Raw genomic sequence first — 19,411 nt, 5'->3', positions numbered from 1 at the left:
AGCAAGTTGCACTCTTTGTATGTAGAATGTTTTCTTGCTCGTGCGTTGGCGACTGAAGTTTCTCGTGAAGTGATATAGCCTTTCGGCAGCCCCTTAGGTTTTAAAACGTGATAGCGTGAAGCCAGGATGAACAAAGTGGACGAAAGTACTTAGTTTTGTCGATCTAGTTAGCTTCGGCCTAGCTCTTTATTCTCACATTCGCGATGTCTGCCAACTAGCCCAAATCCACAACCCTTCTTTTTTCATTTTATTTCATTTATTTTTTTCCCGTAGCTTGCGATGGCCGCGTGCTGTGATATCTTACCGACAGCCAGGGTGGCACTCGTTGTTGCTAACGCCGCACAACACGGCTGCGTTGACATTGTCGCAAGTCACAGGACAGGCGTCCAGGCACTCCGTGTACTCGGAGTTCTCGTCGTGGGCGCACTGCTGTGACGGGGGGCCCTCTTCGAAGACGCTGGGCGCCGGCGAGTCGGGAACTTGCCCGCCACTTCCGCCCTCTTCGTCGGAGCACTCCCACTCGCCATTGTCACACTCGCTGCAACCAAATAGCCGCGCCGAGTCAGAAGATGGGATAAACAGAGAAGTGTCACAAGGAGTACGGTGCTCAGCGAAAGAACACAGAGCGCATGGCTCTTGATAGGAAAAATTGGCACCATACGGGTTTCTCAGAAAGAAAGTTGCGCAGTTGAAGAAAAATTCGTCCTGGTCTGGGGATCGAAGCCGGGACAAACGCTTTTCCGGGACGGTCGTTCTACCAGCTGATCTAACCAGGACGCTAGCAGAGCAAAGCCGAATAATCGACAAGTCGAAACATAGGGACGCTGAATATAGCAAATCAGTTCAGTGGAAGCCCACAAGATGGAAGAAGGTTTCCGAAAGAGAGAATTGTCATCCATCCAACTGTATCACGAAGCTACAAAGCTACAACGTTTCCCTTTTGTTACCCTTACTCCACCTTGCGGACTTCCACATAAGGGATTTGCCTTGGCATGTGGCTCTGAGATCAAAGTGTGTCGTAGCGCGATTGGGGTAGAACTTTATATGCAAGTCAAGCGCACCGTAAGGAAAACATGAAAAGGGCTAGCGTTACGCCTCCCTTATCAGCATCCTTCTTTGTTTGTAAGGGCCTTAGGTCTCTCCTTGTGATGTCGTCAAAGATCCGAAGCACCCTAGCTTACGTATTACCTAAGAAGTGTTTCGTTCTTGCATAAGTACACCGACACGACTACTGCGCGCGAGCCCGTTACCTCTTCTGATGTCTACTAGGTATTTTTATTTCCCGTTCTTTTCTCTTTATGCCAGTTCAAACATCCCATCTGAAGTAGCAAGCCCTGTATATTGTTCTGGAGGCTGAGTCAGCTCTAATTAAACTCTCTCTCTCTCTCTGTCTCTCTCTCGCTTTCGCTCCTCTTTCTTTCTCTGTAGGTTTCACCCGTAGATAGTAGAACGTGCTATCATTATGTTTGCTGTGCACAGTGCAACAAAGTGACGACGCCGATGAAGAAAAATCAAAATATTGACAGATGTACTCATTTATCCTTTTTTCCAGGGACTGCATTTCACCCCCTAACTTAAAGTTATTGCTCAGCGCAAGACACACCTGCATGTTTTGGGACTTGCCCGAAAGTTATCGTTGATTCCATCTGTGCTGTATGTTCTCGCCAAAATTTAAGCAATCAGATTGTATGCGCGACACGAACTGTGTGGTACTTTCCGGAAGGCACGCTTACACAAGCGATTACGCTGGAACGTTCGACGAGTCATGCCTAAAAGCAGACGCACTTGACCCGCAGATCAGATTTCGACGATCGGCGACTGTGCTGGGCGCAATCGTTGTGCTTTGAGTGTCCCATGCTTTTTTGGGCACAAGTTCACCCAATAAAGAGTTTGTTTTCGTGATTCACACTTTTGCTACTGCGTTCTTCACCGTAACTACAACGGGACATTATTCTCCAGCTCTTGGTGATATAACATGCTGTGAGCGAAACAGCTACACAATGAGTGGTGGACTTCCGGCTGCTTAGGCTGTCATATAGGCTGTCATAACCTTACCATAGTTGGCCGTTCCTCCTGTGCATGCTGCCCGGAGCGTATTGCTTATGCTTGTAAAAGCACGGGCAGTAGTCCGCTGGCAAGCATAGCTCGTCCTTTTGGTAGCCGTCCTTGCATACGCAGCCTTCGACACACGTCGAGTTCGCCATCTCGCCCAGCGCCACTTCGAAGCAGCTCTTCTGCCGCGCGCACTCGGTCCACCTCATATCGTTCGGGCATCTGACACCTGTGGAAGGTTCAGCATCGAGTTACACGATCAGGCAAGACATGACGACAGCGTCTCCCCTTTTCAAAAGTCATAACAGAGCTCGGATTACATTTCAGCTTATAACGGAGTAGCTCTTAGACGAATTGTTCTCCTAAAAATTTCAGTGTTGCACATCCCGTAAGCGCGACCCAGAGCAAGAGAGAAAGCAAGCACACGATGAGCCGAGTACTACACAACTTCGGAGGCACAGACGATCAGCTATTGTGTGCCTTACAAAGCAAATATATTGGCCAGCCGATACTTGGTGCAAAGCCAGCGCCTGACTACGCCGGACTGGAAAACAGCGAGCTCGACCGGGACATAACCCGTTCCGAGCTGACACGAGCGATCACAAGACTCACTCGAAACACCACTCCTGGCAAGGACGGAATCACCAACAAGTTGCTACGTAACCTGGATGATTCAACCGTGCAGGCAATACTGGAACTCTTAAATTCACACTGAAGCAGAGGGACCTTACCCCCGGAATTCAAGCATGCGGAGATTACACTGATACCAAAGCCAGGAAAAACACCCTGCCTGGAGAACCTAAGACCCATTTCGCTTACGTCTTGCCTCGGTAAATTGATGGAACGTGTTATCTTAGACAGGCTACAGACGCATCGCGAAGAACGTCAACTGATGCCGAACACGATGTTTGGTTTTCGACCCAACTTGTCAACGCAAGACGTGCTTCTGCAGCTCAAAGAGGAAGTACTGACTGCAGCAACGCCGTGCTGCCCAAAAGCAATTCTCGCACTAGACCTAAAGGGAGCCTTTGACAACGTGGGGCACGAAGCCATACTATCCAATCTCAGTGACACGAATTGCGGCCGACGAACGTACAGCTACGTGAGGGCTTTTCTCACTGATCGCACAGCCACAATAGGGCTGGGAAATGTGAGGTCACAGCGAATAGACACACCTAACAGAGGAATGCCACAAGGAGCAGTGCTGTCACCGATACTTTTCAATGTGACCATGATGAAACTCCCAGTCCAACTCGAGAAAATACCGGGGATCAGACATGCCTTGTATGCAGACGACATCACGATATGGACGGTCGGAGGGTCCATAGGAGAACAACAAGAGGCATTACAGGAGGCAGTAGACGTCGTAGCAAGTTATGCGGAGGCATGCAGACTGCAATGCGCGCCGGAGAAGTCGGAGCTCCTCATAATCGAGAAGCGCTCACGAGGACGATCAACAGCCCCGGCACCAACCATCCACCTGCGAATAGGTCCTAGAGAGATTACCAAGGTAGACAGACTTCGGATCCTCGGCTTACACTTACAAAAGGACGGGGGCGGAGGATACGCCATACAGAAGCTACAACACACGACCACGCAGATCTTGCGCATGATTCAACGAATTACTAGCAGGAAGAGGGGACTCAAGTAACAGGACCTTATTCGATTAGTGCAGGCTCTGATTGTGAGCCGCATTGCGTACTCGGCACCATATTTAAATTTAAGGAACGCGGAAGTGGAGGTACTCGACCGGCTGATACGCAAGGCGTATAAGCAAGCGCTCGGACTCCCACCCGGAACGGCTACTTTTCGCCTCGAGGAGACAGGGGTGTACAACAACGCACGGGAAATCATAGAGGCCCACCTGGTAAGCCAGAAGGAAAGACTACTACGCACAATAGCGGGACGCTGCGTCTTGGAACGTCTTGGATATTCCGTACGGAAGACCAGCGCACTCACCAAAATCCCAACACGAATACAAGAAACTATGTACGTCTCACCGATTCCCAGGAACATGCACCCAAACTTCCACATCGGACGGAGACAAGCCCGAGCGCAGGCGCTCGCGAGAAAGTATGGAAACCACCCCAATGTCTTGTACGTAGACGCAGCCAGCACCGCAAGAAGCACCGCATTCGTCACCAGCCTAGTCGACAATCACGGGACCGAAATAAATGCATCGTCGGTTTCCATAGTGAGCGCTGCGGAGGCAGAGGAACTAGCAATAGCGTTAGCCATCACGACGAGACCGCAGTGGGATTGCGTCATAGTTCTGACGGACTCTCAGACGGCATGCAGAAATTACTCCAGGGCCAAAATTTCCAGGGCTGCACATCGCATTCTGAATGGAGCGCACCAGCTGCCACCATACATACAAATCGTGTGGACTCCGGGGCATGAGTCCTTACGCGGCAATCAGCAAGCACACGCCTACGCCCGAGCGCATGCACACCGGGAGCCGCGAGATGACCGCGCCGAGCAGTTCCAACCAGAGCCCATACCATTAACCTACACTCACATCCTACAACACTATCGCCTTTCACGAAGAACACTACCCCCACCTTATAATTCTCTGACGCGAGAGGAGGCCGTAATATGGCGAAAACTCCAAACAAACACATTTTCACATTTGAGTCTTTACCACGCCATACACCCTGCGCTGTATTCCTATAAATGTCCACACTGTGATCAATGTGCAACACTTTACCACATGGTATGGGCTTGCGCAAACACACCACAGCTAACACCCATAACACGCCCCACCACACGGCAATGGGAAGCAGCGCTGTCCAGCTCCGACTCGACGGACCAGCTCAACCTGGTCAACCGAGCGAGAAGGGCAGCTAAGGCCGCTGGACTCCTGGACTGAGGGGACCACCCACTGCAGAGCGGGGGAGCTACCTACGCTCGCGTGCTCTTTTTATTAAAGTGTATTCTCTCTCTCTCTCTCTCTCTCTCTCTCTCTCTCTCTCTCTCTCTCTCTCTCTCTCTCTCCCGTAAGCGCTTCTTTTCTTCTCGATAAAAGAAAACTTGAGAAACGCCTACATTATACATTCAAATAAGTAACTTTATATAAAGTGACATACGGGAGCAAAAGGAGCAAAAGTGGATGTGGGAGGTACTCACTGCATAGGGACACGTGATGGCGCCATTTGGTGAGGCGGCCCTTCCGGGCACACTCGGCCGCGTACTCGGCCAGCGATGGGCACACGCAGTCCTTCAACGCTCCTCGGCAGGCGCACGTCTGGTGCAGGCACGCCTTGTAGTACGGCTCCGGGTCCACCAGCTGCTGGCATTCTGAGACGACACAGCGACAAATCGGGTCAAGCAGAAGCCGTTCGGTGCCTCTGCTTTTGCATCTCGATCGCTGTCTCAGAAGTCTGTAGCGCCACAGAGTGCGTGACCACGCAATGGCCAAGCGTGAAAGCTAACATTTCAGTCTATGATGGTGTATACTACTTCTGTTGGCGCTTATGCATGTAGTTATCAGTTGTTCCTGGCGTGACCAGAGGGTGATACTTATGCTTCCTATACTACAAGGGCAGTGTAGCAGTGTACGTACCAACAGTACGTACCAACCACGAGAGAAAGCTAGCTGTGTTTCATTTATAAGAATGAAGAAAGCTTTAGAATCGGTAGGGATGTCAATACAAAGCTTATTTTTGCTTAAGTAGAAGTCTGGTAAGCTGGTGGACTATAGAGGGCACAAACCGCCGGCGAAGCCCCGAAACGTGGAGACTGGAGCGCTAAACAATATACGTATAGAAGAAGGTACTTGTGTACGGCCAAGGCCAAGCTAGTTTTCCTTTTCCTTGTCTTTTATTTTCGCTATTCACTTCCTTGTCTTTTATTTTCGCTATTCACTATTAGAAATCAAACACAAGCGCGATCACAAGTACGACTATAAGAACCCTTTAATTAAATTACTGAACAAAATGCAAACAGAAACACGAGCGACATCTCATACACGTGGTAGAACTTCAACAAATAATTCTCTCTGACAAAATATATTCATTATGCCGAGAATGCAGTCTATTCAACAGCAAATCGTTACAAGCTGTTGCCGTTTGCGAGGATGTTTGTTGTGATCCGTGCATGCAGTAAAAGGGCGCGCGGGCAACCAATGCACGGCATGAACCCACACCTTTGAAAGCGTCCCCGTGGATCTCCTTGCAGAGCGTCTTGGCCCGCGACGCCCTCTGCGGCGACCGCTCGCACGGGTGCTCCTCGATACCCTCCTCCTCGTCGCAAGACGCGTCCACCTTCCACTTGTCGACGAACGCTCGCACGCTTCCTTCCACGTCGCCCGCCGGCGTGAGGAAGTCGTCCTTCTGGTTCCGGTTGTTGGTGCCGCACAGACCCTGCAGCTGGCCGCTCAAGCTGGCGGGGCTGTCGATGTGCAGGCGCCCTCTCCTGTTCCATTGGAGCACGACGCCGTTGGAGAACGAGGCCTGCGAGGAAGCCGCGGACGACTCAAGCAGGAGACGCACGGTAGGACTCTGAAATTTATCCTTAGCACATCTGTCGTGCTGTGAATGAGAAATTCAGCGCGCGAGTCTCAATCACATGTCGAGTTTCCACTCACTAGCAAACAGGAAAACGCAGGTTTGGGTTTTCCATTCTTTTTTTTTTTTCTCCCTTGTTGACAGTCGCAGCTGGCAGTAACTTTGTTCAAAGCACTAGTTTGCTGTTGGTTTGAAGACACATGACCGGCGTGGCAATAACCGTGCAGCGGATGTGGGTACGACAGGCAGAGCCGCTTAGGGAAGGAGCATTATGACGTTTCGCACCATGTGCCTCCTGCTTTTCATTCATCAATCCCATCACCGTGATTGCACTCTTAACGCAAGGAATCATTGTTCCCGTTTCCTCAAGAGAAAGAGATAGCAGAATTGTCAGTATGTCTGCTATAAATACTGGCCGGCACTGCAGAAACTCGTGGTTCACCAGCACTGTTTTACTGAACTCGGAATGTGCACGCCAGTTCTTTTTTTCTTAGTTTTACATTTCAGGGAGTAAAGAATACTCACCACTATTGTAAGGTAGGTATATATATATATATATATATATATATATATATATATATATATATACGATTATTCTTATTTTATTTTTATGCTTACTTTAGAAAAAAACTTGAGATGAGGTATTAAATCCATTCATCAGAAAGGTAATGGGCAAGGGGAAGATTATTCCAGCGGTTGCTTTTCCCTTCCATGGCAAATGGTAGTTTCAGAAAATAATACGATGAGCTGCAAACCCTGGTGGTGCAGCTTTATTTGACTTTCTTTTCTTTTCTGTTTGTGATTTATATTTTCTTTTGTGGCAGACATGAAATTCACTGTCATTCATGCTGTTCCGTGCCTACGCCTCCCTGCTTGTCGTACGCCACATCTGCTGCACGGTTGCGACGCACCGGTCATGTGACTGCAAACAAACCGCGAACTAGGCTTCGAATGAGGTCAATGCCAGCTGCAAATGTTAAAAAAAAAACAATGTTTACACCTGCAGTTTCACATTTGTCAAGGCGTTCGAATTTGATATGTGATCCAGATTCTTACGTTGAATTGTTGAAATATTCTATGAACAAATGTAACAATTTGGAACACTAAGAAATTTCGGAGCGAACGCCTTTCAAGCAGGTGTTTGCGCAGTTGGAGACAACGAAGCAATGTTTTTTTTTTTTTCGTCCTTGGGCACAACACGCATGTGAAGAAACCACTGACCTGCACTATGTATGTAGAGATCAGTGGACGAAACAGCTTATATGTATAGTCACGTATACTACCACTACAGGTGTACTGGTTAGCGGCTCTGTTCTGTACGGAATTACGAAACAAAACAATAAGCGTTACGTAAATGTCCTCACTGTAATCAAATATGCCTTCAAGCACATCATTACTTTAATAAAGCAAAATGCTTTCTAAAAGCGCTTGGTTATTTGCATACATTGACAATCATCGTTGATAGTTTCTTCCCGGTTTTTTTTTTTTTTTTATGCGCGCGTTTAATTTTTGGCTCGTTTATTCTTCTTTCTGGAATTTTACGGGCCAAAACCAGTTTTGATTATGAGGCACGCCGTAGTGGAGGGCTCCGGATTAATTTTGACTTCTTGAGGTTCTTTAACGTGCACTACAAGGCAAGTACACGGGCGTTTTTGCATTTCACCTCCATCGAACTGCGGCAGCCGCGGCCGATTTTTGTCTCGTTACTAGGCGGGCAGAAATGACAACATGTATACGTTATTAGTTATCTGTTTCTTACACTCACCTGTGTTACTTCTGAGGAAGGCTTGTATACGACCACGATGTCGCTAGAGAATGGAAGCTGAACTTGTTCGCCGTTCACGAATACCTTCAAGTATATAAAGGAAAAAAAACTATTAGTTTAGAGTGCAGGTAAACATAGAATACGTTGTACGCCTGATGTGCCACGCGCAATTGCTCACCTTTTCGTGGGCGAGCATGACAGTGCTGTCTGCGATGGTCACAGTGGACGTCTTGGAACAGTCCAGTGCGTTCTCGCTGAGGCCTTTTCCGGTGCGTACTTTGACGTTGTGGCAGTGACCCATGTCCTGGACGACGCTGAAATTCTGCGATCGTACTAAGTAGTAGGGGCATCGACCCCTAAATTCGAAGGCCCGGCCGTCAAAGGTCGAGTAGAAGGGGTCGCCGTTGGCCACACACCGGGATGGACACTCCTTCGTGGTGCATTGCCACTCGCCTTCTCTGCACTCGCTGCACCGGACCGAGGATACGGTAATGTGGCGGGGAACCGATGGAAGTACACGGCAAGCGTACACAGACAGACATATCCACACAGAGCCGTAAGAAATTAATCAATTTGTTTAAGAGCCGCTCAATTCACTGTCGTCACATATTTAAACATTTAGCCTAGCTTTCGAGAGCTGCCCACACTCAAATTCGTGAAATGTGTTTAATCAGAAAAACGAATAAAATATCATGTGCAAACAATTGAAATCAGAAAATGACCACCTAAAAGTATAACGTGCCGTGGATAGGATGCATAGGTAGACTAGTTGGTATCGCATCACAGTATCGAAGCTTATAGCGCAGAAAGAGACGATAGACAAAGAAAGGCATACACAACACGAGCGCTTGTGCTGTGTGTCCATTTATTCGTCTATTGTCTTTTCCTGCGCTCTAAGTTTCGATACTGTGCTAGTTTGAATGACTTGTGAGTCAGCAAAAATGCACAGATGAATATTGATTGATTGATTGATTGATTGATTGATTGATTGATTGATTGATTGATTGATTGATTGATTGATTGATTGATTGATTGATTGATTGATTGATGTTTGGCAGTTAGTAAAACTGAGTAACGCTGTAGTTTCTCTGCCTCCTTTCTTCTTGCGTTATCTGAAGTGAACGATGTGACTATATTGTACTCTTTAAACATCCCTATGAACGTTCACATACAGGGTACAAATGCAAGAAACGCAATTCCAACGCATTTTGACCAACACGAGCGGTATAGGGCACATTAGCTTGTGACGCTTCTTTTTCTTTGCGCTCATGATGAGCTTTCTCTTTCAATTTCATATTGCGCTAAACCATATTTGCTAGCGATAGACTGCATGAGCAAAACTCAGTAACGTTTAGAAAACGACCGCACTTTGGTAGTAGATGCCTTGAAAGCTGGCTTCTCCACAAAAACTTTCTATATGAGGAGAAGCCCACTTTTGCAACTCTGTTTTGCAGGCGCTAGTCGGTGTGTCAGAAGCGCTTATCATCATCATCATCATCATCATCATCATCATCATCACTTTATATTTATGCCCACTGCAGGACGAATGCCTCTCTCTGCGAAATCCAATTACCCATGTCTTGTGCTAGCTGATTCCAACTTGCGCCTGCAAATTTCCTAACTTCATATCACCCCACCTAGTTTTCTGCCGTCCTCGACCGCGCTTCCCTTCTCTTGGCATCCATTGTGTAACTCTAATGGTCCACCGGTTATCCATCCTACGCATTACATGGCCTGCCCAGCTCCACTTTTTCCGCTTAATGTCAACTAGAATATCGGCTGTCCCCTTTGCTGTCTGATCTACACCGCTCTCTTCCTGTCTCTTAGCATTAGGCCTAACATTTTTCGTTCCATCGCTTTTTGTGCGGTCCTTAACTTGCTCTCGAGCTTCTTAGTTAACCTCCAAGTTTCTGCCCCATATGTTTGCAATGATTGTACACTTTTCTTTTCAACGACAGTGGTAAGCTCCCCGTCAGGATTTGGTAATGCCTGTCCGTATGCACTCCAGCCCAATTTTATTCTTCTGTAAATTTACTTCTCATGATCAAGGTCCCCTGTCCCCTGTGAGTAATTGACCTAGATAAGTGTACTCCTTTACAGGCTCTAGAGGCTGACTGGCAATCCTGAATTCTTGTTTCCTTTGCCAGGCTATTGGACATTATCTTTGTCTTCCGCATATTAATCTTTAACCCCACTCTTACACTTTCTCTGTGAAAGTACTCAATAATTTGTTGTAATTCATCCCCATTGTTGCTGAATAGGACAATGTCATCTGCAAACCGAAGGTTGCTGAGATATTCGCCATTGATCCTCACTCCTCAGGCTTCCCAGTCTAAGAGCTTGAATACTTCTAAGCATGCAGTGAATAGCATTGGAGAGATTGTGTCTCCTTGCCTGACCCCTTTCGTGATAGGTAACTTTCTACTCTTGTTGTGGAGAACCAATGTTGCTGTGGAAGCGCTTATGTATGCGCGTAAACAAGAGCGCCACCGTGACAACGGTAAAGGTCGTTATGATAGGACAGCTAAAGGGACATCAGCTTGCGTTCTGGATGGAACCTGCAGCGTGTATGTTCTGTGAGTGATTCTCAATCGATTAAGCCAATAGTACATTATATCCTGACGGTGCAAACGCTGAACGAGTTTAATGTTTTTTTGACTGATCATGCGTCGATCGCACTGTGTACTTAACGCTGATATTGACTGCAAGGTTCATTCGACGACAGATAGCGGTTATTCAAGAAATATATTCCAGGCTCTGATAACATCTGCAAGATAGTGTGAATGGCTGTCATTGTTTATCAGTGTACAGTTACTCAGGTATAATGTCCAATCTTAAGTATATTGGAAGCAAGGTGAGCGAAATTCAGTGGAGTGCGAGAAGACCATCTCACGCTTCTATAGTGAGCGCTGCGATCGGGCGCACGAAGTCTGCTAAGATTGTTGGCGGTTGCTTGTTTATTCTTTCACTGGGTATTGTTATGAGGTTGCAATTTTTTTCACCAGTCATACCGGATAAAGTAGACCGCAACTCTGTATTTTTGACATAACAGCGTTAAATAACCGTGAATGGAAAGCTATGCACCAATAGCGACTGCCCTCTTATCGAACGAAAACAGTGTTGTTGTTGTTTTTTCGCATTTCGATGCTGCACAGTACAGCAGCCTAGAAAGGATGTCATCGTGGAGTTTTTCAAATTGGTTTTGACCACCCAGGTTTCTTAAGCGTTCCCTAGAATCTCTAAGTGCACCAAATTTATTTGCGTTCTGTGTCCATTCATTTGTGAACCCTGTAGCAAAAAATCTAAACTGTCATCTCGTAGTAAACACTAAAATGCCATAGCTTCTAAGTTACCGCGGCTGGATGCTAATAGTAACGTGCGTAAAATTTGGCGACAAAAAGCCGAGGCACAAGATACTGAAGTTTCTTCCGAATGCGCACTTGCCATATCCGCTACAGTCCCGCTCCATCACTTACAAGCTTTCAAGCTGCCAATTTCTGATTAAATTACGGCGCGAAATTTCCACGAGGATGGAAAGGAGCCCACACGACACGAACTCCAACTAGCAATTGAACGTTTATGCTGGAAGACTGGGTGAAAGTAAAGAAAACAAAAAAAAAAAAACATTGGCACAACTTTTAAAGTGGAAGGACATAGGTTGCCTTACGATGGCATAAAAGCATGATGAGCAGTTTGTGCGGAAAAATAAACGAATGAGCAGAAGGAACTGAGTGTTACCCCTAGATGTCATCAAGAAAGTACATCCCTTTGTCATGCAGTGATAAGAAGGATTGACTCGCACATCATATTTCGTTCTTCTTTATACATAGGGTGCCCCGGCTAACGTTACGCCAAGCTATTCCAATAAAAAAGAGATTTAAAGAACACGGTGCAAGACCTGATTTTAAGACCTGCAGTGTTCGGTCGTCAGGCCTGTGTCGGCCGAACATCCCAGGTCTTAAAATCGTATCTCGCACCGTGTTTCTTAAATCTCTTTTTTTCTTTGAACCGCTTGGCTAACGTCAGCCTCACTTATCTCTCGAGTCGCTGCGCAATATTAGCACGAATAAGTACCCCAACTCAGTCAGTTCACCCTTTTTGTAATGCCAATTCAATCACGGTCACTCTCGTAGCGCTCACCAGGTGTTGCATTCCTGCTTGACGAGCGAGCCGGGCTTGTACTCCCTGGCGTGCAGCGAGCAAGGGCACCGTTCCCGGCGCACGCAGCGTCCGTCGTGAAGCAGCGTCCGGTCGGGACAGTGGCAGCCGTCCACGCAGGGACGGGACTCGCACGACGCGTCCGGGTCGCGGCACGTCCGAGCGCACGATGCCCCGCACTGGGTGTACACCATGCCCGCCGGACAGCGAGCGGCTGCTCGGAGAGATGGCGCCAGGAGAATGTCGATGAAAGTTACCGCGTTTCTGTATGCCTTACATTATCAATCATTTCTTACCCCCGTATTCAGAAATACCCGTGCTTGACTTGATCTAGATTGCGTTTGACTTGAGCGTGCCTAAGGAAACGCAATAAGCGTCTTGGATATTTTCACGCCAGGCGTCATTTAGATCAAGTCAATCATGGGCTTTGAGTTAAGTTGCATTTCCGAATAGGGAGTTATTTTCGAAAAGTCCGCGCTTCAACTCGATGCGACGATAACTAGGCTGTGCTAGGATTATCCTCAACCTTGGGACTAGACTATTGTCTGTGGTGTTCGTTCTCTGCGTGTGATGTGATGTTCTTGTTCCCTAGTGAAATGGCGCAACCCACTGTGGGGGATCGGCCATGAATCGTGCGGTGAAAAAGCTGTTATCATTTAAAGTAACTACTGATGCAGATATGAATGATCAATAATTAATCATTTAATTTAGTCAAAGTAATTTGAGTCAGCGGGCATACAAGCTCAAAAAATATAGAAAGATGGTCACTGCTTGTGCCCGAGCTTATAACTGACCATGTGGAGATAGACAAATTAGAGCTAGAGAAAGTAAGATCTATCGCGGAAAGTGCCTGACGACAAACAAATGTGTGTTAGTCGTGTGCCTTCCTCTTATTTTCTCTCTTTCTTTACATCCTTTCTTTAAGTATTTCCTTTTTCTTTCCTCTTCAAGTGGGCGGGCGCGGTGTTCCTTTCAGGAGACAGTTGCTAACCTCTTTGTCTCTGTGTGGTGTTCGTAGCTAATGTTAGCTAAGCCACTAACACTGCTAGCTAGCACTCCTTAGGTAGTGTTATCTAAGGAGTGTTAGCTAGTCGCAAGCGCTCCCTGCCTAAGTGCGCTTTAAGTTGTACAGCAGCAAGCCTTGTGTAATCTGAGACACACTTATTGGCTATTAATCTGTGGTTGAGAGCGTGAAAGACGTTCGTGGTAGCTGTGTGCTCGCCTGTGTGGAGTTGCCTGCGTGACCACTTAAGCGGTTACCAGGTTACCTTGAAAATAAACCTGGTCTTTTTATCGACTACGCCTGGAACATGGCCTATATACGAAGACAATAGAAGTATGTGTACGCGCGTCAGAGCCTTATACCGGTGTCACACGGCGCACTTTTGATCGCGATCAAGCCCGATCGGGATCGAAATTCTCGACTGCGATTGGCTCCTTCGCACAGCTTGCACAAAGGAGCCAATCACTACCAATAAATTCGATCCAGGATCGGACTTGATCGCGATCAAAAGTGCGCCGTTAGACACCCGTATTACGCTCGCTGAAGGGAAAGAAAAAAGACTTGCGGAGAGCGTTTTAACAGCGCAAAGGACGAAAACGGAAATAAACACATACGACAGTGCGTTCGCTGAACTCTCGCGTTTTTTCGCACGATCGTCCATTTTACACAATCTTGGCATCAGGCACACAAATATACACAATTGAAAGTTCAGCCACCGTACTGTGGTGGATCTCCTTTGCGCTGTTAGAGCTCCGTTTTTCTCCAGTCAAGGTACTGTTTCTTCAAAAAAGTATCGCAGAAGCGTCTTACGGCAGAAGTCGTGTCTCCTCCAGACGGACTCAAGTTTGCCTCCGAGGCGCTCGCACTCCCGGAAATACTCGGCGAGTGCGCTGCACCTGCAGTCCGAGGAGCGGTCGCCCCGGCAGGAGAGATAATCTTCGAGGCACATGTTGCCGTAAGGCTTCGGATCGACCACCTTGCGAGGGACAAAAAGGAGCGGCGAAGTACAGCGTCAGTGAGATGGCGTGGAATGTGGTACTGAGCGGGGTCCAGCGATAAAACTTTGCTCTCTTACCTTGTGACAGGCTGCGAATTTCTTGTCGGTGACCCTGGAGCAAAGCCGCCTCGCTTCGAGTACTAGTTCTTCGCTGGGGTGCTGCTTGGAAGGGTCGAAGAAAATGTCCTCGCAGTCCTCTGTGGTAAAAGACAGCACGGAATTTGCTTAACACGTACACCGTCCGAAAGTGGCCAATATGCAGTCAGTATTAATTAACGTTGCCACCACAGCTCTCGGCTATTCTGCACCGAATATCTATTAGAAGAGTGAAATTCATTTTTTTTACATGTTCGTGAAGAAGCGCTTCGAGCGATGCACCGCAAGATTTCCCTGCTGGCCCGGAACCCAGCAAGATCTCATGTGTACTAAACTTTATATTATTTTCATGAGTGCTTTGATACTCCCGAAACACATAAAGAGCCAGTATCAACCTTCTAGTTCGTTCCTCTTCCAGCTTTCCAGGAAAGCCGACCTGGAGGTGACTTGTCGACCGTGGCTGTTGACGAAATCGTTCGTCGGGTCGTCGTCGTACTGTCCGCAAAGGCCGCACATGCTTCCTTTCAATGACGCGTCCACGGACACCTCCACCAAGTCTTCGCCGTTCCACGTGACACTGAATTAGCAAAGTCGCATAGCAATGCGGCATTGTAGAGGGTGTATAAAACGCGTCTTGTGCATGGATCTAATCAAAGCTTGTTGTTTTATTGTTCATATATGCACAAATATTTGCCTGGTACATAATAAAAGCAATTAAGAAAGCTTCGGTAAATTGCGCTAACAACAAGGACCTTCTCTTCTTGAGGTGAGCGGTAACATGCGGTGTACCTCAGAAGCAGCAGCCAGAACCAATGTCGTAGTGAAATATAAGAGAAACTGAGGCGAGAGCCCCGCAGATGCAAATGCATGTTTTGAAAAGATTAATCGCACACGAAGTTGACCTAATACGTAAGTCCGCCCAATTATCTTTATTTAAATAATTGTCTTAGTGCGTGCAGCTGACATCGACAAGCAACACTCTATAAATGATTCATTTGCGATAACGGAATGACCGCCATCATATTGTGTAGTCCCGTGTAGAGCCAGTTTATCAAAAAGAAGAAGAAAACTTAAGCATTTGCCTCTGTGTAACCTCGATAACTTGGAAATCGGACGCACTAATGTGCTAGTTGATATAGCATTACATACAGTGTAGCGCAACAAGATCACAGAATAAGACAAATGAAGGAGCACGGCTCTGTATTCTATCGTCTAACTTCTTTAGCTTCCTATCATCTGTCTTCTTGTGCATTACTCCTGCGCTACACTTTACATAAAGCTTCAAAACGCAAAGTGCCAATCCCATCTTTTTTTCTTTTTTTGGTTGACACCCCAGCATTTTCAAAATGTCATCGCCAATCCAGCGAAACTGAAGAGTTCCTTACGTGAATCCCAGCTGGCTGCTAACCACGATCCTTCCGGCGACGTAGTCAACGCGCAGCCCTTCCAGCGTGGTGGGTATCGGTGCGGATACATTGCCCAGCGTCACCCGGGGCGGGTCCAACTCGAAGCCGAAGCGGAGCCCCTCGACGTAGACGTCCAGGTTGCGTCGGCAGCTCGCGCTGTCGTTCGAGCAGTGGCTGTCGCCAACATGCAAGCTAAAGGTGTCGCCGCGACACTCGTGGGCAAGCAGGTGCCGGCAGCGGCTGGTGAAGCTGAACAGCGCTCCGTCGAAGGTCCGGTAGTGGCCCCGGCCCCAGACTGCACATGTGCCGCTCGACGGCCGGCGGGGTGACGAACCAGCCTTCTTGAGCCGCTCCTGAGTCTCTGCGAAGCCACCCAACACCAAGTGTGAGCGAGGTGGAATTCTGAAACGTAGTCCTTGCAATTCTGAAAAAACTTTATTTGCGCCGGATGCAGTGCCAGGCTTGAGTGAAATGCTAAAATAATTAGAACCACGGTAAAGTCATTCTCGCATTTTCGTAGTAACTGGTTCTTTTGCTATGCTAACAGTGGAAAGGAGAAACTGAAGAAATTTCAGCTGATTGTACTTAATTGTCTGTCATTAAAGGCTGATAACTGGACCGCAAGCTCAGCAGTGGGGGATGCAGGAGCATGCGTAAACGACAGGGAGTAAGCATATATGTGTAGGAGAGCGGACAGATAGTAGATAGAAAGGATGACCAAGTATATAGACTTGTATGCAGATCGCGCTTCTGCGTGCCCCCGATTGCTTAAATAGGCTCAACCCATGCTGCAGTGTGAACGGTCATGCACAAGTCATATTCACCAAACTGTTACGCATCGACGTGTCATCGTGGACATGCGTAATCAAACAAGGTATTTTCGAACTTCATTCGGTCCCGGACCGCTCGCTTGTACTCCAACCGGATAGTGCATTGTGGCATTATTGCTAGGCTTAAAGGTCAAAGAAAAAAGGCTGGGGAATACATTCCTTTTTTTTTGTTTTTTTTTTTATTATATCCCTACCTCTCCCACTTTTCTTTACCCCAATGAGGAGTAGCAGGCTAGAGAAACACGCTCTCCCGGTTGACCTCTCCTGTTTTCTTTTCATCAAAACCTCCTCATCCTGTTTTGAACGTTTGCTTCGCATAATGGCCGGAAAAATGTGCGCTAAAAAATGCAGCTTGACGTGGATGCGGTGAAAGACGAGACAGACGTAAGTCATGTGTTATTATGTATCTATTGTGTCTTCTTTTGTCCTCGCGGTTTTCTTGCGCTATAACTGTGTTTCCGTCTCGCCGATGCCTTGAACCCGTTCGCCCTGCTTTCATTTCTGTGGAAACGTTGTCGTGGATTCGCCCTCTAATTGTCACAGTGGCCGTGATTTTGTTGCGAGGTCTTTTCCGATACTATTCCTTCTCACGCTTTTTCATTGATCAGCTCCGTCCGCGTTACCCATGGGATCAGCCGTTCATGAATGGTACGTGATAAGAGGGGCGTATAATCGACCGCAAGGAATCTCTACAAAATCCTGGCCCCAGAGGATTTGCTAAGCAGAACTGTGCGCAAATCGCGGCAGAATAAACATTTACTAACGGCCCATCACTCTCAAATCTTAACAAAGGAAGAAAAAAGATAAGAAAAGGACATCAAGATGCATTGTTGTGCTCTCACAAGCGTGGTTCCAATCGTAACAGTGCGGACTCGTAGCTTTCGCCATATTTATGTCACTGGAAAATTAGAAGGTAAAGATTGAAACTCTGCTTAGCTGCTTAAGTTTAACGCACTAAAGTCCGTAGATTGCAACGCTAAATGACAAAAAAAAATTTCTCATACACCGTCGACAATGATTGTCAATGAAAGCCAATAGCCCAATACTTCCAGAATGGTATCTGCTTTATTGAATGATCAGCTTGAAGGGGGTATATTTGTAGCAGTGAGGATATTTCGGTAGCACTTGTTTCATTGGGCGTAATGTCTCTGAAAACAGGGGCCGAATTCACAAAGCTTTTCTTTCGTAAGTGCTCTCTGCCATTGGCCAACCGCCTTCGCTAATAATATGTCCAGCATCAGGATTGACTGAAATTTTTTCTTACGAACAATTTTAGCGTAAGAAGGTTTTGTGAATTCGGGCCCAGAGTCGTTAACTAGCACATCTGCAGCGGGAATATAATACACGTGTAAGCTGATTCCTCATATGTATGTTGCCTCTGGTGGCGAGAGCGCTGGCGTGGAAGGCGACTGCCATCCTCCTCTCCCGCCGCGAGAGGGCAGCGGGAGAAGAGGAAGGAGGAAGGTTGTCCTTGCCGAGCACTTCGCCATAGCATGTAAACCTTCAGACGTCCCAAAAGGTCTCGCGCAACAGCGTGTGTGCATCAAAGAGCTGCAATTGTGCACGCCAAGATGCAAAAGCACAAAAAGCAAAAGTGCTGGGGCGGTATTCTGTAATCAGCGACAGCCGAAGTGGACAGTACACTAAGTAGACTCTTACGGAATACCGCCCCTGATTAGCATAATCCTGTTTAAAACGTGTCACATACGTCTTCAAACACTTCTGATTACACTTGAGACTCGTGCTACAAGTTTGAATAACATGTGTAAAGTAGTGTTTTAGCAAAATAAGTTGGAAAACAGACCACTGCATGTTTGCTCACGGTGTTGATATGTCGTCATGTAGCGGGTTCACATTCACTGTTTCTCACAGTGTTTAGCATCAGGCAGAATTTTCAAGTGCCAGCTGGATAGGCTCTATCCAAGTATGCTACACATGACATGGTCGATTTTCTCATATCCGACATTCCTGTAGAGAATTCTTGCATGGAGTCCACAATTGGTAAACTTGACAAAACTCACTGAAGAATTGAAAACTCTTAATCCGTTCTGCCGCTGTATGGTTTCGATGATTCCGAAGATGCAATAAATGCGGTTAAACCAAATTTTCATTGGACAGAATCAGTTGGCGATCGAAGGGGTTAAGACAATCAAAGAGGGGTGGGACTGCGCGGTCAGCGGACTTACCGTCGACGCAGCGAGGCAGATCGGGCGGCGACCACTCTCCCGCCGCGCTGCACGTGTACACATTGGTGGGCGGCAGGTACTCGTAGCGCAGGCCCCGGTTGCACTCGAGAACACAGGTGCTGGCCAGCCGCGTGTGGTTGCACTGGGACGTCCCATGGAAGCCGGCCCGTCGCAGGTCACACAGGGACATGGCTGCGCGCCACGGGTGGTGTTAAAGAGACAGCAGCGGTACATGTACGCAAAACGACTTATAATACGAGGCCATAGATGAGGAAGACAACCTCCGCAAAAGAACCAACAGTATATACCCATATGCCAGTATGCCAAAAAATCTGTGCTGTCAAAGGATCGAAATACGTGAGGCAAAGTGAGAAACCACACGTCGAAGCCACGCAACATAGACAGAAACGTGA

At 47.4% G+C, this 19,411-nt stretch overlaps 1 protein-coding gene across 1 annotated transcript in view; it reads right to left on the bottom strand.

Annotated features, from left to right (window-relative positions):
* LOC119440490 (hemocytin-like) overlaps nucleotides 1-19,411 on the bottom strand; it is a 122,921-nt gene that overhangs the window by 94,119 nt on the left and 9,391 nt on the right. The window contains exons 4-15 of the mRNA XM_049662939.1: nucleotides 18,999-19,190; nucleotides 15,962-16,343; nucleotides 14,972-15,153; nucleotides 14,559-14,677; nucleotides 14,294-14,459; nucleotides 12,463-12,694; nucleotides 8,501-8,789; nucleotides 8,323-8,406; nucleotides 6,197-6,503; nucleotides 5,179-5,349; nucleotides 2,056-2,281; nucleotides 305-538 (exon numbers count right to left, since the gene is read on the bottom strand). Coding sequence (XP_049518896.1) covers nucleotides 305-538; nucleotides 2,056-2,281; nucleotides 5,179-5,349; nucleotides 6,197-6,503; nucleotides 8,323-8,406; nucleotides 8,501-8,789; nucleotides 12,463-12,694; nucleotides 14,294-14,459; nucleotides 14,559-14,677; nucleotides 14,972-15,153; nucleotides 15,962-16,343; nucleotides 18,999-19,190 — 2,584 coding nt within the window. The remainder of the gene's footprint in view (nucleotides 1-304; nucleotides 539-2,055; nucleotides 2,282-5,178; nucleotides 5,350-6,196; nucleotides 6,504-8,322; nucleotides 8,407-8,500; nucleotides 8,790-12,462; nucleotides 12,695-14,293; nucleotides 14,460-14,558; nucleotides 14,678-14,971; nucleotides 15,154-15,961; nucleotides 16,344-18,998; nucleotides 19,191-19,411) is intronic.

Source organism: Dermacentor silvarum, chromosome 2 (assembly GCF_013339745.2).
Source record: "Dermacentor silvarum isolate Dsil-2018 chromosome 2, BIME_Dsil_1.4, whole genome shotgun sequence".
NCBI classification, from domain to species: Eukaryota; Metazoa; Arthropoda; class Arachnida; order Ixodida; family Ixodidae; genus Dermacentor; species Dermacentor silvarum.
This window is presented reverse-complemented; position numbering and strand designations above follow the sequence as displayed.